The sequence below is a fragment of the Diplotaxodon limnothrissa genome, linkage group LG2 (assembly GCF_057381915.1).
Source record: "Diplotaxodon limnothrissa isolate DT_005_m linkage group LG2, D_limnothrissa_male_GT1.1, whole genome shotgun sequence".
Classification (NCBI taxonomy): Eukaryota; Metazoa; Chordata; class Actinopteri; order Cichliformes; family Cichlidae; genus Diplotaxodon; species Diplotaxodon limnothrissa.
This window is the reverse complement of record NC_140597.1, coordinates 24,793,458-24,818,068: the sequence shown is the minus strand read 5'-3', so window position 1 is coordinate 24,818,068 and position 24,611 is coordinate 24,793,458. Positions and strand designations below refer to the sequence as shown.

At 42.2% G+C, this 24,611-nt stretch overlaps 1 protein-coding gene across 4 annotated transcripts in view; it reads right to left on the bottom strand.

The window, feature by feature from the left end:
• Positions 1 to 14,969, bottom strand: part of arhgef9a (Cdc42 guanine nucleotide exchange factor (GEF) 9a) — a 43,330-nt gene extending 28,361 nt beyond the window's left edge. For 2 of the 4 annotated variants that reach the window (XM_085361573.1, XM_085361589.1), the window contains exons 1-4: positions 14,680 to 14,969; positions 11,661 to 13,342; positions 8,440 to 8,566; positions 8,243 to 8,352 (exon numbers count right to left, since the gene is read on the bottom strand). In XM_085361573.1, the coding sequence (XP_085217699.1) occupies positions 8,243 to 8,352; positions 8,440 to 8,566; positions 11,661 to 13,268 (1,845 nt within the window). In that variant the 5' untranslated portion in view covers positions 13,269 to 13,342; positions 14,680 to 14,969. Of the gene's footprint in view, positions 1 to 8,242; positions 8,353 to 8,439; positions 8,567 to 9,359; positions 9,699 to 11,660; positions 13,343 to 14,679 lie in introns of all 4 variants that reach the window. The other 2 variants (XM_085361598.1, XM_085361581.1) reach the window with 2 other exon arrangements.
• Between the last annotated feature and the right edge of the window lie 9,642 nt (positions 14,970 to 24,611).

Sequence of the window (24,611 nt, the reverse complement as noted above, 5' to 3'; positions counted from 1 at the left end):
TTACTGTGTAAGTTCCCAGAAGTTAGTAGACAGCAGCCTTGATAAAAACACAGTGAGTCACATGACTTTTCAGTCAACTGTTGCTGTCATTACACACCCAAAGACTTGACAAACAACTCAATGCAATTAAGGAGCATTTTTACATTTCCTAAGCATCTTTACAAATTTCCTGTGAATTGCTTCTTCTTCCTTCGGCTGATCCCTTTAGGGATTCCCGCAGCAGATCATCTGCCTTCATCTAACCCTAACCCTACCGTCCTCCTCTGTCACACCAACCCTCTGCAGGTCATTCTTCAACTACATCCACAAATCTTCTTTGAGGTCTTCCTCTTTTCCTTCTGCCTGCCAACTCCATCTTTAACATCCTTTGTGCAGTATATCCACTATCCCTCCTCTGCACATGTCTAAACCATCTCAGCCTTTTCTCTTTAACTTTGTCTCAAAGCCACTCAACCTTAGCCGTCTCTCTAATATTCTTGTCCGTTTACTCCTAATGAAAATCTTAACATATTCAGATCTGCCACCTCTCTTTTTATCAGTGCAACCATCTCCAAACCATACATCACAGCAGGTCTCAATACCATCTTGTAAATCATCCCTTTCACTTTTGCTGCTGTTCTTCTGTCACAGTGTAAATTGCTAACACGTGTAATGCTTATTAAATCTAATACTAAACATGTGCTGTTTGAGATAAACTGCTTAAAATAGGTAGACAGACTTTTTTCCTACAGGTCTGAATACATTAGGGGATACTGATGCCCCTGAACAATATGGTAGCTGTGTAAACGCGTCGGTCCAATGAACAGCAGCTAATGCAGTGCGTGTTTATATATCAACTTGGTGGTTAAATAATATTAGAATAAAGCTAAGTAAAAACTGCCGTCCTTGAACAAGGCTTGCACAATGTGGAAAAAACACCCTGCATATGACAGAACATTAACCAGTAATTTATGCCCCAGGGTAAAAGCTGGATTCTACATGATATCAGTTTAAGACAAGTGCTGCTCATTTGCTGGTCTGGGATCAGCTCTTTTGAGACTTACTTTAATTCTTACTTTTCATTTTTGGATTAGTTAAAAGCCGCCACTATCTTATGACCTCTCTCTGAAAAAGACTGCTAAGTTTCAGTGCTAGCAAATGAATCTGTTTGTGGTCAGTAGGTATTTAGTTAATAGGAGGCAAAGCCCACCACACCCATTTCCCTTCTGTCTGCTCCAATTCTTTTCTTCTCCTCCCATCCCCACGGCAACCACACTGACTTCCTGCTTCCTCCCAGGCCTTTCAGCCACAAAAGCGCCCTAAAAATAAAGTGCTGGACTTTTCCTGAACGCAGTTTTGTCACCATTGTTCAGGCATCAGCTGTTTATTCGTTCAGCTCAATTTGGCTTTTAGTGTAAAGTCGAGTCAGTGGGTCAGCGCACGGAGATTTGAGAAATAGAGTAAGATAGATGCCAAGTAGGGCAGACAAAATCACGGATACATATTTCAAAAGTGATATCAAAACACTCCAGGGCCTAATAGCTTCAAGAGAAATAGTCCTGCTCATGCATGATACAGTCACGAGAATGAATTGCTATTTAATCACAAATCAATACAGTATCTGTGTGTTCTTGAGACTGCAAAACAAACTGAATCTGTCCAGCGACTGTGGTCTTTGGGTCAGTCCCTGGTGAGACTGCATAGCATTGTGCAGCACTAGCAGAACTAAAGACGGAAAGTCTTTGAATAAACACAGGCTGAACTTAGGGAATGCCACATCAAGTCTCTCTGTGGAATGAAAGCAAGCCTTTGAAGATTTTTGAAACATATAAAATTAGAAACTCATTTGATGCACGCCTCACCTGTTTTCCGCACTTCTGTGACAGAAGCTTACCACGCTACTGTCATAACCGTATAACACAGAGTAATTTAATTGTGCATTGATAGCTTCAAAAATGCAATAAACAAATGAATCTCAGCATTATCCTCCCGCACCTCTATTAAGAAAAAATCCTAATGAGATTGAAAGCACTTGTTCAAGCTGTCACTGTTTGCTGTAAGCCACACAGCTGCTGGCTGTAGCTTCACATTTATGTGAGTTGTAACGATAGTTTCATCTCTCTTCTTTGAGAAATACGTGTAATTTCCCAAACAGAAAAAATGTTTCTTTAAAGACGATTAACGAAGATAACAGAAGTGACTATTTCATTAAATGATGCCATTAAATTATCATCTTGATATCCCTTTCACTCATTAAGCTGCCTCCCTGAATCATCTCAGTGATAAAACATGCATTTAAATGACCGCTTTCAAATGTCTTCTAATATAGGGGAGAACTCTGTTTCTGTTAAAATATTTACTTAACATAACAAAGTATGTAATGGTGAGGCAGCTTTTGAGACATTGCAACCAATACGAAGCACTGTTGTAACTGCAGTTTCTTAGTTATGGTTCTGTTCAGCGTGAGAGTCAGTGTGTGGTTTCATGAAGCCCACAGACTCGTCGCTGGAGAGACCCCAGCTAAGGTGTGAGGGATAAAGTCAAGTGGCATTTGCTAGGTTGATTATAAAAACTGGCATTGCTTCACTACACTCAACTGTGCTGGCTGTGTGTGTAGTAAGCATGTGTTATTGTCACCATTCATCAGAGCCACTGGGTGCCACCTGCAGCCCAGACCCCCCCGGAAGCATGTAGAGAGAAGTGCCTTCCTGTTCTTCCTGACTTTTCCAACTCAGGATGATTTGCATGCGATGCTTGTTGGGCACGGCTTTTCAGGAGTAAAAAAAACGTCCATGTTTAGATTTTTCCTGTAAAACATTTCTCACATAGTCTGTGGGACAGCAGTTAGCAGTGATGAGTCCATGCTTTCACTCTAATCTACTATCACACAGTGCATGCCATAGATGTGCGACTAGCTACAAACTGCAGGGATGGTTAGAAACCTCTACCTGTCCTCTGAGCGAAAACGATTTTACATTCTCACTGCTTCCACGCCACAAGAGTTCAAAAGCAGAACAGCAGATTGAAATGCAAAACTCTGCAGTGAAACCATATTTGGGTGAAAGCTTGTTTGGCTTGTTTTCTGTTGCTGAGCACCTTATTTCTTTTTTTTGTTTTGTTAGGGTAGCTCTTGCCATCAAAGACTTAATAGGCTGTCTGATAACCATCTTCCATTGAAAAGCTAAAATATACGACTGCACACAGCCATGGATGCGCACTAAAACTTTGTGCTCTTGTGCTCACACACAAGCTTTCACATCCACACAACAGGCCACAGGAAGCAGGTGTTTTCACATGCCTGGAGGGAGGAATAGAGGAAGAGGGGGGAGAAGGTAAGCAAGCACAGAAAGAAGTGGGGGGGAAGAAAACTTGATGTGAACAGAGGAGAAAACAGAGATGGACGTGATGGAGGAAGGGATGACGAGCGCTGAGGTCATGAAGAAAGGGAGGCGGATCGAGATGGGGGGGGGGTGAAGAAGAAGAACTACAAGGAGCAAGGAGATTGCATAATACGTGGATGTGATGGAGGGTTTTCTCTGATGCTGCATGTGGCGTAGCTGGGAGTCAGGGAGGTCAAAGGCAGAAAGTTAAGCTAAATAATGTACACAAGAAGTGGCAGCTGCCAGAAAAATACACCATCTTTCACAGAGGCCTGCAGGATACATTCTAACTAGGAGAACACTGTACAGACAGTTAGCTTCTGTCTCATTATTTTAATGCAGGATAAAGTGACCAGGGCCGGAGCTATTTCTTTATTCAGACTCCAAACACTCAGCAGAGTAAGTTAGTTATAGTAATTCAAATCAGAGAGACTGTCTCTAAATGTGCACAGAGAGAGTAAAGAATCACAGATAACATAGGGGTTTCAAAGAGCTGACCATCAATATTAACTGAATACATCCAGGGTTAGCTCTTTTAATAAATTATTAAATATAATAAATATATTTTACACATATTCCTTATGAATATGCGTCATATTGAAAGTTAGCTACTTTTTATTTATTGACATTTGTATTTTCTAACCTATTTCTGTATAGGCGATTCAAATTACAGCTTTCTCTGCTAAACCTGGCATCATTACAAGTCTCTCTCACAAACTTAGTTTAATTGGTTTTATATATTATACAGGACAATGCAGTGCACCTTCAAGGTGCTACAGTAGCACTAGCAGTGGATAGTGATGGCTGTGGGTAAAATCAGCCAGGGAAGACTTGTACACATGGAACTACAACTGGTGCTGGATAACAAGCCCTAAGTCCTTTAGGTCTGAAACGGTCTCATAGGTGAAATGACTGCATGTTGTGATATTGCTGAAATCATCCACCAGTATTTCTCCATTGTCCCACACTGTCAACAACATATCACAGTTTGAGAGATAGAACGGTGGAGTGTTTTTCAAGAAAGCATGAACGCAAATCAGTACTTGCACAGGCATGCATGCTCTGACAAAATACAGAGTGTAATGCGGAGCTACTGTAAAACAGGATAAACCAGTGACTCAGAGAATTAATACGCAGGCACTGTTCTTCCAGTCCCAGGGAACGTGCAGCCATCTGAAAAGTGGAAATGGGTTTTGTAGACAGTGAAGGCAACGCTCTCCTCAGTTATATAAGAGAAAGGCCCTTAGCCTCTCTGCCTCACTCGCTGACACGCAGAAACACACACCCATACATGTAAGCACAGTCACATGGGCATTTATGCGCCATTAACAACAACATGCACACACCTGACAGGCAGAAAATCATTCTTAAGAAGAAACAGCCTGGGGAGGCTCTAACACAACCATCTACTCGGGTTTAGTCAGTGGCACTGCTATTTATCAGATTCTACAGCGTCCTACAAAACAGCATTAGCTGGTGGCTGCGGTAAGTTACAGCACCTTGACTGAGGAACAATGCTGAATGAACACTGATAAAGGATTCTAGGTCGCCACTGGCTCTGAGTGCAAACTGTACAAACGTGCAGTTATTTTGAGGTGGAGCTATTCCCATGGTTTCTCTCTCGGGACTCTAAAAGAAAGCCCAGGGTGAAACAAACGCTACACATTCATAGTGTGGTTGACAGAAATATCACTAGCTGGTGCTGTTCATTCCACACCAAATAATGAAGTTGTCAATGCAATGACTCATACATCCTGACAGATGAATACTGAATACATCAGAAGAGCATGTGAAGTGTGTGTGTGCATCAGAGGGTTGCAAAGAGGGTGTATCACATGGGGGCCAAAGACCCAGGATGCAAATACAAACGAAATCTGCGAGTGTGTCCGATTAAATTAGTGAACAGAAATTTTGTGCACTGTTACTCCCCGCGTGTGTTTAAGTGTGTGCATAAGGACGTTGTCCTTTTTTATCATTGCTCCATTTCTTGCCCAGCTAACCACTGCCTGCTGAGTCATGCGTTCATAATAAATAGATAGCATTGCATAATATGATTATGTCCAGACAGACCTAGGTTCGCCCAAACTTAATCATAGAAGATTTCTGTTGAAACTCTTAATCTGCATGAAGCTGTTAATAAGACAGTCCCCTTCACTGACAAGCTGACAGCAGAGCTTCAGGCACAGCATTAGTAACACACAGGAAACTGTCCTCTCATCTGCATAGGAATTAAAGACGCCTATTGCCAGAGTTTGTCAGAGGAGAGGAAAGGAGAGGAGAGGAGAAGAGAGGAGAGACGAGGAGAGGAGGTTGACTGGGGGAGAAATCCATTTAAATGAAAGGGAGAAGAGAGGCGTCAGCATTAGCAGTTAATCCACTGCAGTGAGAATGCTTTCTCTGTGCCTGCGGCCTCCGGCCTCTACCAGTCATCCAAACAGGAAGACTATAATATACACTACGCTGTATCACAAACAAGAGCTTTTTAACAATGAAGACCTGGAGAGATCCATCCATCAATCATCTATATACTATCAGGTTAAGTCACCATGCGCCCCTTTGCTTTTTAAGGAGTCATATGAAATTTTGTTAAACAGTAACTATAATGACAATAAAGCTATCGTTACTGATTTTATTTGGATCCCAGCGTTTGAGCCTGCTCCAAATAAACTTTTCTCACCACTCAACCGCACACATAAGACACTGCCAGTGTTATGTGTCCATGTTCCCTACCCCAGGGGAGGACCACGACAAAGGGAGCATCTCTCTTCTTTTCTCTCCCACCCCTTTTTCTCTGCCTCTCTCTCTCTCACCCACACACTTTCTCTATTTAGCTCACGCTTAAAAAGGCTGCCTAAAGATAGAAGCAAGAAGATGAACTGGAGCCAGTGAGTGTCATGGCAACAGTGCGCAGTGTTTCACAAACACTATTTAGATCAGCAGGAGAAAAAAGTTATAATCAAAGCCTATAAATGCAGTAGTGTCACTTCTTCAAAGGCACAGCTTACAAAATTTCAATGGGAAGACATGCCAGGACCGAAAGCCCGGGGATCATAATTCAGCAGCTGAGCAGACAGCATTACTGCTATGAGAAGAGACTCCTTAATGTAATTCATATATTGTAGTCAGTCCTCATTGACTGCTTGTAAATAACTGGAAATTTGAGACTGATGTGGAAAATGCAACTTGTAGCAATATACCTTTGCAACTAAAAGCATTGAATTATGTGATTTCTGAGTAAAATAAAAAAATACTTTTCTGATACTACAAATAAATAATATTCGTTGAAGTTTCCATATTTACCCCAAAGCAGGCTGGTAAGCTGACTTTTAAACATGTAGCTCCATTCTGATATAATGTAAGAAAAATCTTTAAAACAAAGAGACTGTCACAGTGTGGTCTAACCGGTTTTACACCGCAGGAAATGCAGATTCTACATTCAAATTTTGGCCCTCTAAAGCAATGAAAAGGCTTAAGAGCTGTCTCATCCAAACTGTGATGTTAAAGAACTGAAGGATACATCTGATCTGAAAAGAAGCCTTTTTTTTATTTTGAGCTTTTTAAAAACACAAACATAATTCACTCACTACACTTGTCGAAATAATGATGACAAAAGACTGTTTCTGGGGAAAAAATATCTTTTACGAGTTTATATCGAGTCCTTTAGAGACCTAGAAAAACTGAACACACATGGAACAAAGACTTGGAACCTGAAATCTCAGCGGAGGATTGGAAATTAGCTACTCAGATGCGCTTCAGATTAAAGCACTTTAATTATTACAATAAATGAATGATGCACAGAGGTGAAAGGAACAGTGAGTTTGGGAGTGCAGAGAGATTAAAACATTCTGGAAAAAGTAATGTGAGCAAATTATTAAAAGTTTCATTAGACCCAAAGTCATTTCTACTTGGATTGTACCCACAAAAGCACAGTTATATTAAAAAAGGAATAAACATCAGTGAACCTAATTTTTTCCTTTTTTGTGTCAAAAAGCTAAAAGCATAATTTTAGTGGTAGAAAAAACCCTAAAATGTTGCTCAAAGTTAGACAAATCATGGCAAGTTTGGGGGTAGAAAGAATAACATAAAGAAGACAACCAGACAACGTATGAAAAGGTTTGCAGACCCTTTTTGGGCACTGTTTGCTATATTGGGTCACGTGTATCAAAAAGAGGAGTAGTTTCCTGACACTTTATTTTTAGTCTTAATATTTTTCAAAACAAAAAACAGTGTTTGTCTTGTGCATTATAGTTCTGTAAGTAGAGCTGCTGGACCCAGCACTAGAAATGTGTGCCACTACCCTGTCAGGATGTATCAGAAGACTCTGTATCTCCTTTCACTAGAATCCTCTAGAGGCCACTTCCACTTCAAAGCATCGATTCCGAAATGCCTGGTTTCACCTCCCGAGCAGCGTTATTCCAGCATACTCTACAGTCAATTTTACACAACTGACACTCTAGACAGTTTTAAGAGAATCCAGCATGCAAAGAGTATTATTTAGAATTTACTGCTATTTCTCTATCTGCTGTGAAAATTAACAATTTGGTCTGAGTGAATTGCACTCGACACATTAAACAACACATCTGAAATGTTGGGTGTGCAACTCAGGATGAGTAATGGCCAAAGAGTACTGCGTGACATTAATCCACGTGGCCACCATCTTCACGGATCAGTCCCTTCATTATCTGATGAAACACTGAGCAACGCCTTGTAAACTCCAATATTAACGGTATCAGAGAGAAGCTATCAGTCATCATACCGTCCACTGTGTGCAGTGTTTTTTTTTTTAAATAAATCTGTCCAAAGGCCTGAAAAGTCTAAAAGGAAATAAAAGAAATAAAATTACGCAATGCCATTATTTGCAAGCGTGTGTATATTATACTCACTATGTTGACCTGTAGCGGTTCTGACCCAGGTCTTAACAGCCTCCTCCTCCTGCAGCTACCAGAACCTCCAGACCGCAGGCGCACTGAAGATGAGGACTGCCCCATGTCTGCTGGATAGAGACAAGAAGACATGCAGAACTGAGCATACATCAATTAACAATCTGCATATTTAAACGAATAAAAATATGGAACAATACCTGACTGTGGCAGGAGCAGGGCCAATGCAGTGAGAGTGCTGGGGGGGAGAGGCAGGGAGCGACACCGCTGGAGAGACGCCCTGTGTGGGGGCTCTAACGGTGACACACCCGGGGGGCGAGACAAGGCCTGGAGAACACTGACTAGTCAGGACACCTCAAATATTCCATACACGGTTACTCAGATGCACGCACACACACACAAGGCTGAATGCACACTCTCTCCTGCCCTTCACATTACTGCCTTGTCCCCCTTTTTTTTCTTTTTTTGTGCAGAGAATTAAAGTATTTCACATCCAGCAAGTCTATTCTGGTGCATTGGTCAGTGTGCATGCCCTGCAGCAAACCATGAGAGACTATACATCATGCCAACCAGGCAGTCTCTCAGGTTAAAATGAACTGACTCTGAGTTAGGGCAATGAGAGGTAGAGCTTATGGAAGCGATGAGGCAGAAAATTGGCCACAGAAAAAGAATGAGAGTGAAGGAGAGAGAAAGGGGAACCACAAGGGAGGACAGAAGAAAGTAAAAAGAAAGAAAGAGAGAGAGAAAGGCAGAAAGGGAGTATGAGAGCTAGGGATAAAAGCTGCATCCAAAAATGCAGGCAGAGGCTGAGCATTGTTGCAGCTAAACAGTGAGTGGTATATAAATACTGGGTTAGTACTGGGATGCCCTTCATAGTCTGTGGTGTGTCTTTGATTCATTATGGGCTTGTGCTATATTTGTCAGTGAGTTGGTGGAGACTACTAGTGAGACTTGGCCTACCTATTTTCCCTTTTTCAGTGTAAAAATGAGATATATTTATGTGTAATAGACACACCTACATAGACTTTATATAGCTGCATGTGTTGGTATATATATGGGACTACTTGTCGTGTCTATGTTCATATTTATATGTTTGCTTTTAGTGAGTTTAACATCTTACTCTGTGATGCAGTTCCGTGGACTGCGTCTCCCTAGTAACACTGGTTTCTATGACAGAGCAAGGCCTGGCGCGGGAAGTCATCCCTCTCTGCCCCAGAGAGTGTTGCACTGTGGTAGCAGGCCTGCGTCTCCTTCGGGAAAGTGAGCCGACCTCACTGTAATGGCTGTCGAGATCTCGGTCCGGGTTGGGTCTCCAAAGGTCCAGGACAGCTGATGCCGGGCGAGGACGAGGGCGCAAGCGCTTCTGAGGTACAGAGGTCTTCTCTGTGCTCGAGTGGGGCAAGGCCGGGCCAGGCTGTCTTACACTGCAGCCTGTCTGGCTGGCAATCTGCTCACACAGCTGCGATTGGCACAGATACTCAGCAGTTTGGCCCAGATAAAGGTGCAACAATACATTTCTTGTGTAGGGAATTGAGAAAAATGTCTCTGCAGGTTCAACAAAATATACCTCAAATTTTTTTTATTTTAAAAGTTTCTACCCAGTAGCTTAATTGCAGTGGATCAGTAGGTAACTGAATGACAAGACTGTTGGCAAATCAAGGGAAACATCAGCACAACAGACATGTGGATTTCATTTTTAAATAATTTGTGATTACTGAGAAGGATTTTCTTGTCACACGCCATCACGTCCCCTAAACAGGGCTTTGCAGTGTAAATGTGACAAATTATTTTGGCACAACTTTGAGCTGTAACGCTCTTTTTAGCAAAGCTCGGTGTACACAGCTTCACAGTTTTTGCTGTCCATGTGCAATGCTCTTGCCAAACTTGTGTTAATTCAATAACTTATCTTGATGACAGGCCAAAACACATTTGTGCTGCTGTCAGGTTTGTATCACCTTGACAGCAGGTGATACAAACCTGATAGCAGCAAAAACTTTGTAACTACCAGCCTCTCACGTTCAAAATCATGAGTGCACGGCTGAATTAAATAGATCAATTTCACTTAATGAGGTACCACAATACTTGAAGCAAGGCTTTAAGTATTATGGTACTTGTATTAGTAGGGAAACAAGTTCCCCCAAAGCCAGTGGGTTGCAGTTAAGTCAGTGTGTGAATACATAATCAGTGTTTGCAGTTTCTCTTCTACTGCTGATCTGTGTACACATTTGGCACAAACAGTTCTGCAAAAAAATGAAGTTGTGTTTTATTCCATTTTCATGCCACAGCTACTTGGCTTGTGAACCTTAATTAGGCTGACATTTATCACCCTACAGATTTCAGCTAGCTCTTTTAAGGCTTACTTGTTTAGTTTTTCACTGACTTCAAAAAGCAGAACTCTCAACACACGCAGGTTTACTAAGCCCTTTAAAAAGATTTGGGTTAAATAAGTGAAATTCTGCCCTTCTTAAGGCTCAAAACATTTTACATCTTGTAATACTGTTAAACATGAATTATTTTTATCTGCTAATTCCTCCTTCTGCCCCTATTATCTTTTCCATTTAAGAGTGGTATCAGCGTAGAACCCTGCTAATTTACAGTGGGACCAAACATTAGCACCCTTCCCAAAACACATGCTCCCAAAGCCCTTGCCTTTGCATAATAAGCCCCTATGAAAGTGTGCTGAGTACTGAGATGTCATATCTGATTTTGTCATTAGGAGCTGGGGCCAACATGTCCTGACTCGTTGCTGTGACTAGAAGGGAGATGACTAATTCTGCCACTGGAGTGAGAAGGGAAGGGTGCTGTCATGATGCGCGGATGTCACAGAACTCTGGGCTGCCGCAGTCCCACACACACACGCCTGGCTCTGTGGGAAACGTGGGGTTTTGTTGCAGGCTACAAAAGGCCGACTAAGCAAGAAAAGGCCAAATTCCTCCACTATGATGTTGTGCACCTTTACAGTTACTATTTCCTCTTTTCTCCAACAGATGGGGCAAAAGGACAACTGCAAAGCAGGTGCCCAAATCATGTCATAGTCTAGCTCTTTGAATGATTTTTGTTTTTTCCTGACACGTATGCTACCTGCATGCAACCAAATCACCCCTGGTCCCTTTTAGCTTCTATGTTTGTTGTTTTTTCAGAAGCAAAAGAATGACCATGATTAAAGCAGTTACATAAATGATATTTCCAGCATTTATGAAGTAATGACATGACGCATGCTTCTGGCAGTGTTAATATTGTGAATAAAAGCCTGCAATGGAATGTAGTTATGGCATAAAAACGTGACCCTTTACACATGAAAATGCCTTTGTCTAAAAAATAACAGAAAACCAAAGGTGGTTTAACAACACAAAGTACACACTTGTTTACTGAATGCATTCATTTGAATTCGGTGGCTCATTAGCTATTTAAAGTTACCTACCTTAAATATTTCCTCTGTGGAATCTGATGCTGGTACGCTATTGGTTGTGCTCTCTTTATCACCTTGTTGTGATTGGACATTCACTTCCTGTATCTGGTGGGAGTCAAGCGGAGCATCTTGGGAATCCTGCTCATTTCCTGTCTGTCCCGCTACATTTTCCTCTTGACAGAGAGAATCTGATTGGTCCCTTTCAACTTCTGCTTCACTTTCAGCCTCCGTGTTTAAGCCTAAATGAGGGACATGATTTTCTACTATGGCCTTGGACCGGAGGTTTGTCTCTCTGTCAGCAGGTTTGTCTGTAACTTCAAAACTCTGAAGGCCATTGACAGCCTGAGGTCCTGAGCAGGGCCTAAAGGCTTTAAGGACCACTGGAGGTGATCGTCCACCTGTCACAGGTGCTGGAGTGTCACCATTAAAGCTATTGGAGTGTAAGAATTTACTAGTCACTGGTGATGAAGGGGTAGGCTGGGATGTTGGAAGTCCTTCATTGTGAAGTGTCAGAGACACACTGTGAACATTGTCCACTGCGCGCTGTGGGGCCCGTGGGGAGCTCATCGGAGTCTTCTCCCCCTCCGGAGGAGAGAAGGAGCGTGATGTTGTTCGCCATCGTCTAGCTGTCTCTGCAAAGTTGTTGAAAAATTTGAAGAGACCACCAAAGTGCCCCTTGGTGTCCGACTGTTTTGGGGGAGGTGGCTGAAAGTCTCTGACACTCTCAAAGTCCACAGAGCCATAGTCTGAGTCTATTGTTTTGTCCAGTGAGGGAAGCTCAGAGTCAAAGCTCCTCTCTGAATACACAGGATTGGTCTTCCCCAAAAGGGAAATCCTCCTCAGGTAACTCCACACATCTTTGTGCCTCCTTCCTCCACTCCGGTGGGTCCTCGGGCTATCTCTAGTGCTTAGTTCTTCACAAGCTGCAGCAGTTTTGTTGCAGTTGGCTGAATTGTTGTGGCTTCTTTTAGTATAAGAAACTTTTTCAGATGGTTTGCAGCCATTCTGAGTCACAGCCTCGCCCGTTATAGTGGATTGATGGCCATCCATAGAAGTTGAGAGGTCAATGTCTTCAAACAAACAGTCAAACTGTGCTGTATAGCCAGCATATGAATGCCTCTGGCCACGCTGTCTAAGCGTGCCACCACTGGGCTGCTGAGGTGTGCCAATATCGCGGCAGAAAGACTCCTCATCCACCAAAGAGCTGGTAAACTTTGCAGTGGACAATTTCCCTGCCTTCCCTCTGAATACAGCCGGGGATTTAAGCTTCTTGAAGGATCGAACTTTGTCAGCGAATGAGAGTTTCGGGATGGAAGCCTCCCCAGGCAAAATCATGGAGTGGGGTCTCCTCTCCAGCTCTGAGACAGCTCGCTTTCGGTTCAGGATCCTCCAGATGCCCCCTGTGGCACGAGGCCTCCTGTTGACCTCCTGTCTGTCCTTGACAGGGGTCTGAGAAGAGGCAGCCTGGGTCTCTCCCTGCCCCTCTGCAGGCCCTGTTCCAGTCTCCTGAATATAAACACTGCTGGTCTCATTCTCCACATCCAGAGAAACATTAAACACTCGGTTGACAAACCCATTAGGGTTGTTGCTCTCAAGGGCAGGGTTGCCTGTCTGCTCCATCCTCTCTCATTCTACGGTGTCAGCTATCAGTTCCAATGGACATCATGTTTCAGGCCCTTCCCTTTCTCAATCACCTAGAGGAACAAAACCACATTTTTATTCAGGAGTTTGACATTAAACTGACTGCCTTGTCATTTTATATCATCCTTACTCCAATGTAACTCGCTCAGAATGCCTGCCTGTAGATGGGCACCACAAATTTGGGAAATATCAGCGGAGGATATTAAATAAACTGAATTTTATTCGCAGGTCAAACATTCAAGAATAACCAATACAATGAGCTTAAATACTGAAACGCCATGACAGTATTCAAAGTCTCATTCTGTGATTGCGAGAGGCAGACGTCTGTGCAACAAGTCAACACCCAGCTCCCCACTTTCCCAGTATTTTGCCCATATTATTCAAAGTAATTATTTACGACACAGTTGCCATCCACCATTTAAACCGAGAGGATGTGTTGTCATGGAAACACCCACTACAGAGATGTGTGGTTATTTCAGGACCGCTCCAGCTGTGACATCATCAGAGCTCAGATAAGCTCCCTCTGAGGAAGAAGATGCTCGGTGACACAGCGAACCCACCACATGCTAATAGCACCCCCTTCTACTGTAATCCCTTTAAATGTATGGAAGCATTTTGTGTAATTGGAGGCCCCCCAGCACAAATCTTTGTTGTTCCCTCAGATCACAACGAAAGATGCGTTTCAATTAAGCTGGCCTCTCAGCACAATTTTACAATTCAATTTACTGATAAGCCTTTCAGAGGGCTATTTAAATAAACAGTAGCTGCGCAAAAAGTTTAAAAAAAATAATTAGAAAAAGAAGAAATGACAGTTTTACAAGCGCTGTCTAATTACACACATTAGCTAGTATTTATTTTAGCATTTAAACAGAAAAGTTCATGTACTTTTTTTAAATGGCTTTAAAAGACTGTTATTCTCTGATAGCAGCATTATGAGTTTTGCTCAGTGTTATACACCCTGCTTGGTAGTTATACTGTAATGAGATATACACTAAGTTTCACTAAGTTTTGGCTTTCAGTATTTATTGTGTCACAAAAGTTTTAAGGGCACCAGCAGCTCGCTCTACCCCGCTGTCAGTGAACGACAGACGGCTGCCGCACTGGGCGTTTAAGTCATTTTAAAAAAAATGGCGTCAATAAAATTAACGTTTGCCTAACGCTAGGCTGAAGTGTAAAACGGTCTTTTAAGTTTTTAACCACCTCAAAAGTGTTTTAAAAAGTGAAAACAAGGAGTCGAAATAGCGCAAAAGTCAGCCGATGTGGGCTTCGCTGTGAAATTCACGAACTTCATAAACTTGCTTGTCAAGTAACACCCGCGAAAAACGAACTGTCTTTTTCTCCCTTACAAGTCCTCCTGAAGAGAAGTTAGCTGTTGGAGCTCACAACTTACCTGAAAGCAGAAAGCTTCCCCCCTCCGTGTCAAACAGGCATCGTCGCTGCTGTCGTCAAAGTCAATAACAGCAGTCGCTATTAACGTCAGCCAGACTTATCCGCTGTCCTCTGCGGGCTTAACTTCTATCCATGAGTTAAGTCGTGGACTGCAGCGACTCCTTTGCCGATCACGTGTGTTTTGGGGCTTTTTTGTTGCCTGTGAAGTCCGTCCGCTATCCTCAAGACTCCGAGAACGAGTTGGACAAACCGGTGAACTCTTGCCCTGTAAGCTTCTACAGACGCCGACACTCTGATTTGTGATAAAGCTCTCACGCAGACAGAGAAACACACACCAACACCCCCTACACACACACACACACACACACCTAGACACACATGCCTGCACACCAGCAGAGCAGCTGTAATTATTTGAGTTAAACAGGCTCATAACAACGCGTTTAGAGCTAAATTATGCTGGAAACATTTCATTTTATAAATAATATTTATCACATTTTTAATCCCATTTTAAGTCTTCAGTTCATTAAAAACCCCTCATCTGTTTTCCACTCGCTTTTTAAGCACATATTTATGTATGTTTTGGTTTTTTCTCTTCTCTTCTATTTGTTGGGTGGATTTATGAGAAAGCACTTATAATTTCTAAAGGAACATCAGTGAAAACAAGTGATTGACTGAACTCTGGTCTCACTAGCTGATCCTCCTTTGGGATTTGCTCTGAATGTGAAAATCCTTCTATTGAAATGACACAATGGGGAGAGGGAGCTCTGGAGAGGCAGGGTGGTGGGGGGGCTGAAGGAATTCACAAAACTAAACAGCTCCAGAGCTCCATAGCTGTGAAAGAGGAGATGGTGGAAGAAGGGGCCTAAATTTAAACATTTCCTCTTTGTCCTGTTTTTGGGCCCATTGTCATCACATAGCGTTCTCCCTTCTGCACAGGAAGGAGTGGATCTGACATCAACGCTCTCGGGCTGACAATGCCAGGAAGTCTGTCTGACTGTATGTAAATATCTCTGCGTGTCCATGCTTCCCTTGCTTGCCCATGGAGCCGTACTCCTCTCCTCTGCTGTCCCTGGAGTGCTCCAGGGTGTAGCGGTTGTAGTAGCAGCAAGACGGTGATTTACATGCTACACTTCCCCAGATAACTCATAAGCAGCTGTCACTGCGAATTAAAGCCACCTCATCTTCATATGACCCCCTCGTATGATGGAGCATCTTAGGTCACGTCTTCATTTGCCGAGCTAATGGCTTGCCCCCCCCCCCCCCCCCCTTTTTTTATACTATACATATAGAAAGCTACATTTGACTGATTTAAATTAATGCCTTCTGTCATTTCTTATGTGTTCTGTTCATCTTTTCTCATAAAGTTAACTTATGTCTTTGATCCTCTCCTTTGCCTCCAGTCCCTCACTCCTTTCCTCCCTTCCCTTACTCACACTTCCTCAGAACCCCAAGCAGTCTTCCTGCTGTCCCCGGGCCATCACAAAAGACATCCTGGCTGAAACGGGACAAATGTTTCAGCTCAGATCTGGTTTGTACAGACAGAAAAAGCAGCCTCTGATCTTTGGAAAATAAACTCATTAAAGCAGCATCTTGTATGAGGGAATAGAAAGCGGGGAAATGGGCGATGAATGGAGATGGGCTTCTGCCTGAAATGATAAGTTCTGTTGGTGTCTGGCGAGCCGCGTGCATTACAGCGAGTTTATTTTGTTGCCCATTTACCCCGAGTGTTGAACACTCGGAACAGAGCTCTTTGAAATGATGTCACTGGCTTCTCGTTTTCAGAACAATCAGCCTCTTCCTCCTCTTCCTATGACACGGTCCGCACTCATTGGTTTTTGGTGGAGATTACTGGAGACAAACCCAGTTTAGGCCCAGCTGTAATTATTTCGCCAGTCTTTGTCAAAGCCGCTGAGTGAAAACAGGCTGCCGTGAAAAAGCCAGACAGACAGGGAAGGGAAGGAGGGAGGGAGGGGTTGGCCGATATGTTGTGATATCAAATGAAAGGCTTACTAAAAGCCTGGGAACTGGATTCGGGAGGTGTAGGTCATGTGAGAACAGCTGGGAAGTCGGGGAAATCTTGTTTTTCGGTGCAGGTGTTTGGAAAACACTGTGGAACTTTAGCACATGTCCCTAGATGGCGCCGATTGCTGTCACGACCGTGTATAAGACTCCTTATGCATGACCATGCTCTGATGTAAAGTCACACACACACCCATATTTGCCCACTTTTGGTGTAAAAACTATTTCCAGGTAGCACTCGCCTCCGGTGGCAGACAAGAGTTTGAATTACACTGACATTCCTGACATTCCCTCTGCACTGACCTGCATATTTCCTTGGCTTGGGTGCACATGGCACAATCCCCAAATCTCACTCACACACACACATCTGAGCTCATCCTACAAGCTAACGCTTTGACATTTGACTCTTTGAACCTTCCAATCACTTGGGTTAATCAATCATGAGCCTTTTTTTTTTTTTTGCACACTTACACACACACATAAATACCACCTCAGTCGGCACACGCATACGGACAGCTGGAATGTGCTGAAAGGTCTGAATGTTGCTGGTGATTGGAAGGTCTCACAAAATGACTTATCTAGCAGTGATCTGAGAGACAGCAAGAGGGAGAAAGAGGCGCAGGGAGGGAGGGAAAAAAAGGAATGAGGGGGATTTGACAGTGTGTGTGTGTGAGAGAGAGAGAGGCTTTCAGCTGGGGACTTTCAGCCATTATCAGGATGAATCTGAAAACAGGAAGGCGGGTTCCAATAAACAAGACGAGCGGAAGGCAAGCACAGTTCTACTTCCTGTTTTAGAGCAAGGGAGGAAACAGCAGATTTTTTAGGAATTTAAGTCATAAGTGCACTCTGGATGGACTTTCTTCATAAAACATTAAATGTTCTAGTTTTTTGGCATTTTCGGCATTTTTAGCATTCAGCATTTGTCCGGCCTAGTTTCGCATGTGGCTCAGTAGTTTCCTGCATGTCCTCTGTGTTTTGTGGCTGTCAAAAATCTAAACTTCGATGATGCAGATATTCACCCCAGTTCTTTATCAGTGCGTTGTTTATTTGTATCTTTCTATACGGGCCCTCGGGGTGAACTGAACTTGGCTGTGTTTTTGGGTCAGTAAAAGTGACAGAAAAGCACCCTGGCACCATTTCCACTCATCTGGGTGCTTCCAGATTCTTCAGAGAGCAGTGGTTCTGACTGGGAAAACCCAGGGGACTTTGGAAAAGAAGGGTGGGATTATAGTCAGCAGAGGAGGGCTGAGGAGAACAAAAGGATATAAAAACTTTGAAGATCATTCTGCATCTTCTCAGCACAATGTGTCAGTACAGCTGAGCTGAGTCAAGGTCTGAGATCTTAGGCGAGATCTCTTACACGATCAGTAGCATGATTGATAGTAAACCGGCATTCCTCGCACTGAGTCGTCACTGGAAAAGTCCTTTTAGAGTTGTCTGTTTTATCTCCGTGATGAATGTTGACCTCTGACCACGTCATTGTTTCTGGTCAGTGTCCGCTGTGCTGGTTTAGCTGTTGAAATCAAGTTTAACCAACTGTGTTTTTAACAGATACGAAACAATAGCTCTATAATGAGGCCTATCATTTATCTCCCTTTCTTCTCCCTGTGTCCTCTCAGCTTTCTGTGAACTGTCTCCTGGCAAAGGGAAATACATGGAAGTGCTCTTCCAATCATCAGATACTCTGTATAAAGGAAGGTGGTAAAAGGATGCCTCTATAAGTAGCATAACAAAATTATTCTTTTATAATCCCACAAAACTCATCCAAAAGCAAATGCTGCTTATCTGGTAGTCACTTACTAAGTATTGTCTGGAATTCTAACACAAGCCTCATTTCTTTAAACTAAAAATTGTATTTTTATTCACTTAGTTGCAGTTTTTATGTCTATGGGCCAACCCAGCTCTGTGTGCTATTTCTATAGCCACAGCAGACCCTTAGATTACAATAGCAGAACATGGTTCAGCTCTTGGCGCTGAGAAGAGTGCATAAATGTGCAAATGCCAACATACCAGTATTTACAATATATGGAAAATGGACAGACATTGTATATTCTGGACTTTGCATGTACTTGTGTACACTCAGTGCCATCTGAACAACTGTCCCCCCCTAGATCCTCACTGTTTGGGATTGTGTGATTTCCCAAATATGCAAATACAATTGGGTAAAGAGAGACATCTGGAGGAACCAACTGAAACTGTCCTCTTTTTACACCAGGGACATGAGGGATGTTTTTTTCTTCTACTAAATCAAGTCTCTAAACAGAAAATACACAATAAGTTTCAAAAAACAATAACTTAGGTCACTGAAATATGCTGTCACTCCTGTAAATACTTTTAATAGTGTAACAGTTTATATAATGCAGTCCACACAGCACCCTGCAGTTAAATATGTCCTCCACATGATGGCACTCTGGTTCTTTTAAAGCGTGCCGCTTCATCTCGCAAGTTGCTTTGGATTACAAGACAATCCTTTATTATTAAAAATCAGATATACAATGCATTTGAGAATATTATCTATTTCACACAGGCAAATCCAGTTTTCAGGGGAATCAGAATGATAAAGTGAAACTGGAGGAATGGATCTAAAATGATGAAATGAAATGAACCAAATTTCCAATGAGGATTTTAATTAACTACCAGAGTTCCAAGGTTTATTTCACTCTCTCATCGGATTATTGGCAATTGTTGGAGGTTCAATAAGAAACTGCTACCAAACCTGATAAAGGGGTTGTGATTGTGTTCAGCACTAGTCTGCACCTGAATCCAGGCTCGCTATAAATGAAAAAAAGTTGTCGTAAGGCTTTGGGCACCGTACTCTGTAATAAATATCTCGTTACATGTGCAGTAATTCCACAGAAACAGGCAGGATTCCTGCTACTGCATGTGCTTTACGAGGAATCCTCTCCAGTGGGATTCAGCCTTTAGCCGTGTGTCAATCAATGGATCATGGCTGTACTGTTCAAGCTGTGACCACAGATACATTTTTTTTTTCAGAAAATGTGCCCTGGGATAAAAAGTAATTTGGTGTGAAAGTAAAGCATTAGACCTCGGAGATGTGGCTAGCATTAAACTTAGATGTGATTAAAGCCACAGGCATCGATTGGATCTCTGTTACAAGGTACCGAGCCTCGGGATGTTCTTCAAAACAGCGGAATCCCTCCATTCAATATCATGATTTTCCCATGTAACACTGTGAAATCATTTTATTTGCTTTGCACATTTGCAAAAATGTTGAGAAAAATAACAGTAACATGATCTGCCACTTTTTTCCTGGCCAGTTCCATAGAATCCAAGGATGCCTAATTGATGCAAGTTAGGTAATGGCTTGGTTTAAATTAAAAACTACAAGTCAAGTGGAACTTTCTCGTTTATAATTCAGTGAAGCACATCGTCCTTGCTTAAAGGCTTTAAGAAGCAAGATAAGAGGCTTTTTAATCTGTATATGGGGAGACATACCTCTGTTTCAGCTCTCAGTTCCAATCAGCCAAGACGGAGCAAAACCAGTAGAGATGGTTCTCACATGTGTGTTTGTGTGTCCTGTATGTATTACCTGAGTTCCACATTCATCTTTTCATGCATTCCTATTGAGGTTATGTGAGAGGAAAGAGATATCCTGGTTATTAGGGGAAAACTGTTGAAGAGGTTATAGAGCCCAGCACTCCAAACTGAAGCCACTTTTGCTTTCATGTTAGCAGCTGTCCAAGTCCAAAATGGCCAATTACCATCATTTTTTGCTGCTGGTGGTAATGTTAGTGAGATTCAGAGAGAGAGAGAGAGAGAGAGAGAGAGAGAGAGGCAGAGACGGGTGTGAGATGCTGTCGGAACAGGGAGCAGATGAGGTAGAGGCAGTCGAGATAAGCCGGGAAATAAAACCATATTTCCACCAGCATGGAAATGTGACAACATCCACCATGACAGAAGGTGAATCCATCATCTGCAAAGGAAATAGATTCGATTAGATAGGTCCCTCTGGTGTGTGAATATACACAGAGATTGTTTTTATGGTAATAATGAAGGTAATTGCAATGTTTCTATATATTGATATACACGTGCATGCGTGTGTGTGTGTGTGTGTGTGTAAGAGACCCTAAAAGAAGAAAGAAAGTGATATCTTTGCATTCTCGACTCTGTAACCATGGATGTTATTATCATTGGGAGCAGGAGGGAGACTTAATTTTCCCCAGAGACTCCTCCACTGATCTGTGTCTCAGGCTCTCAGCCTGATCTTTGCTTGAAGGTAAATGCTGCTAAAGCTCGCGTGTGCATTATTTCATATGGGTAATATATGATATTCACTTAGAAAGGGCATTATGTTTTAATCAGTCCTTCTCACAGTGTGCTCAGCCCAAGCCAATCAAAGGTATGTAGCATGAATTAAAAAAAGAAGCAAATACCACTTGATCATTTTCAACTCTGTTAATTTGAATAATCCCTCAAGGAAACACATATCTTTTCAGCGGACGATCAGTAAACAGAAATGACAAACAAACTTCAGCACAGGCAAGGTCCCGCTGAAAGAGATGACATTTCCCAGGTGAGATGAAAGATTGCCTCGTGTCTTTTCATCAGGATTGATAATGCAGCGCACAGTATTACATGTGGGTGGCTTTGGTTGCTACTGAAAAGGAATACAGAGTCTGTCTTCTGACCTTTCATTCGACTGGCTAGACCTTACCAATGGATTGACATCAATATGAGACGGACTTGTCTGACAGAAATAAAAGAGCGAGAGAAAAAAACAACTCGCACCCTTTTTGTGACACAGTAGGATTGTGGAATTAAAGCAAACAGTGGCAGAGCTCTAAAAAAAACAGGAGAAAGGAGGAAAGAGTCAATTAGTCATTAGTAATTTAATTTATAACATTACTTGCATTAAATAATCTGGGGTGATTTATATAATCTATAGGGTTGAATGGTTTTACACACACCTGTTTAAATCTTGTGAATGTTTAATGTTACCATTACAGGCGTCTCTGCTTTGACAAACAGGTAGCAGTTTTCTAGCTTTCATCTAGGCTCACTGAATGAACTGAAATGGACCTCTTCACCATGTTTGTGTTGCTAGTGATGATGCATCATTTTTAAGGCGATAATCAAGCAAGTAATATGGCTCGTTTGGTTAATTAACACCCCATCTAATAAGCCTGCTCCACCGTTTATGAGTCAAATTCTAGTATCTCAATAATATATTATTTAGCGGTAATTAGAAGATCTCTTGCTGTGTGATACATCCTTGCAGTCTGTGAATGTGTCATGCTAGCTTAACTGCAACTTTGTATCCACCCTCTCATCCAAATCTCCTTTTTCTTTCGGCTCTTTCGGCATCTCACCCTATCTCTGGCATCCTCTTCTGTCACACCAACCCTATGCATGTCCTCCTTCATCACATCCATGTGTCTGCCCTGGGGTCTTCCTGGCAGCTCTATCATCAACATCCATGTCAGAGCCATCCCCACTTTGCCTCTCTAAGGGTCTCCAAAACGCTCAACGTGATGTCTCCCTTTGATATTATCATCCACAATCAACCATCACCTGCCCGTCTGCATTTTTCTCCTTAACTCCACACCTACCCAACACCTCATCATCTCTGGTCCCTTTACCTACACATCCATTGACGTCCACTCCAATCATCACTGTCTCTTCTAACTGACATCCAACCTGTGGGGGCATACACACGGATAACACTCAACACTTCAAGCTCATGATCCTGTCTGATTCTCACTTAAACTCCACAAAACTGTTACTGTTACATACTTTTTCTTCAGGATTGCCCCTTCTAGCTACACCATGGTAGAACAGCTTGAATCCACACCCAGTACTCCTGGCCTTGCTTCCCTTCCACAAGGTCTCCTGAGCACGCAATATATCTATTTTCCTTCTTTCTCTCTGTCTTATCAGGCAGCTCTCTCCAGGGGCGGAGCGGGGGTATGGCTTACTGGGCTTAAGCCCGGGTTGTTTTGTCAGAAGCCCGGGGTCTTTTGGAGTGTAATTTTTTCATAGTTAGATGCCTGGCTGACAACTGTATAAAACAAAAACTACACACAATATTCGAAGCACATAGTGCACACTGTGGGAATTTACGACTGTGCGTGAATCCCCCCTGATATTGGTATGATCCGAGCTCAGACACTAAGCGGGGGGCGGGGCAGCTGCTGCCTGCGAGTGCGCTGTTGGAGAAACGCAGCCAGGCAGACAGAGGAGAACTGAAGTTCGACCAGGTACCAAAGCAAATCATTTGTACTGTACAAATAATGTAAATATGACAGTGCATCACGAAAGATTGATATCAAACTGATCACTTGACCAATATTACGTTACTCGCTCTTCGAGTGAATCAACAAATGGCGAAATGAAAAGCCGAACAACAACAAAGCTGTTTCTTTAGAGAGTCTCAGCTTACATGTGTTTATTTCATATTTTCAGTTGTTTCCCTCCACGGCTAAACAAAGCGTTTCAGTTATGTACTGATGAACACAACAATGGACATAAGGAGCTTCTTTCAAAGAAAAACTCAGGTAGATGTTATTTTATATATTATGCTTTGTATGTTGTTCAGTATAAAATAAATAAATATTGAAATATCTTTTGAATTAGTTAAATGTCAGAATAAAGAGAGACAGAGCTTCTATTTTTTATCACTTTCATCAAATTTAGGAGTACATGTACACTAAGTTTATTGTTAATTAATAAGAAACTGCAGACGATTCCATCCTGAGCTGAAGAAGCTTCTGATTGGTTCGTAGAGTCCATGTGAGTAAACTGGTGGCACAGCTGTGGATGCATATAAGGCAAAACACAGAGCCTGTTTCTGTGACATGGGAACATCAAGAGATGTCAACAAAACACCAGGAAGAGAACTGTGGAGCTCCATAAGTGTGGCTCAGTTTGAATACAATTTGGTGCCATTTGCAATTAAGAAATACAGACAGTTTCTCTCTTTACTCTTAAAGTTAACAAATATGTTTTTATATTTATCAACCTAAAAAAAAATAAACATTTAGTCTAATTTGATGTTACAATTAAAAAAGTGTTTGTGTGTAAATATCTGGTTTCAACTGTATATTTGATGATTGTCAGCACAAAGAAGGAGAGAGGAACACACAGAGAGAGGTGAAACAAGAGCAGGTGAGACTCACATGTTAGTCAAATGGTTGTTTACCAGAAGTATCACCGTATCACAGGTCCTCATGTATCTCGTACCTAGTGTTTCTTTTTAGGTTTACTATTTTTCAAATTCTATATTTATTAAGTTCTGCAGGCTTGTTTGCACAACAAGACTAAATAATTATATAAACTTTTCTCAATCTAAATATTGTACTTTGGTAGAATTAAAAAATAAGTGTAGTGCAGGTCTATGATGATTTTTAGTGCTGCTATCATCTAGTTCTGATTCTGGTTCTGTCTTGGTTAAGTCCCAAGTAGTCCTGATTTTGAACTGTTGTAGTCCTGTTTTAATTCCGGATCAGTTCTGGGTCTGGTTGAATTGGGGTTTAGTCCCTGTGTCTTGATACAGCCCTGATTTTGTTCTGCCTTGCTGCTTAATTAAAAACCTAGCTTAAGGTGTCCTGTATATGTGATATATTTTTTTCCTATATGAAGTCATTCTTTTTTGAACAAAACTCAAAACAGAGCCAATTAATCTTTCAGTCATTTCTACCTATTCTACCTATTCTAAAAAAAAAAAAAAATCCCACATGCATACTACCCTTTAGGGCTAAGCCCCAGGTGTTTCAAATGTCTGGCTCCGCCTCTGGCTCTCTCCCTTTACTAGTCAAAGCACTTCTTCCTTTCCTTCTTTCTTGCTGCCTCTGGACATGCCTTCCCCCTGTCCTCCTCCTTTGTCTTCAGCCAACAGTCTCCACTGCCACCCTGTTGGCCAACAGCACCGGAGGCAGTCGTTGTTAACCCAGGCCC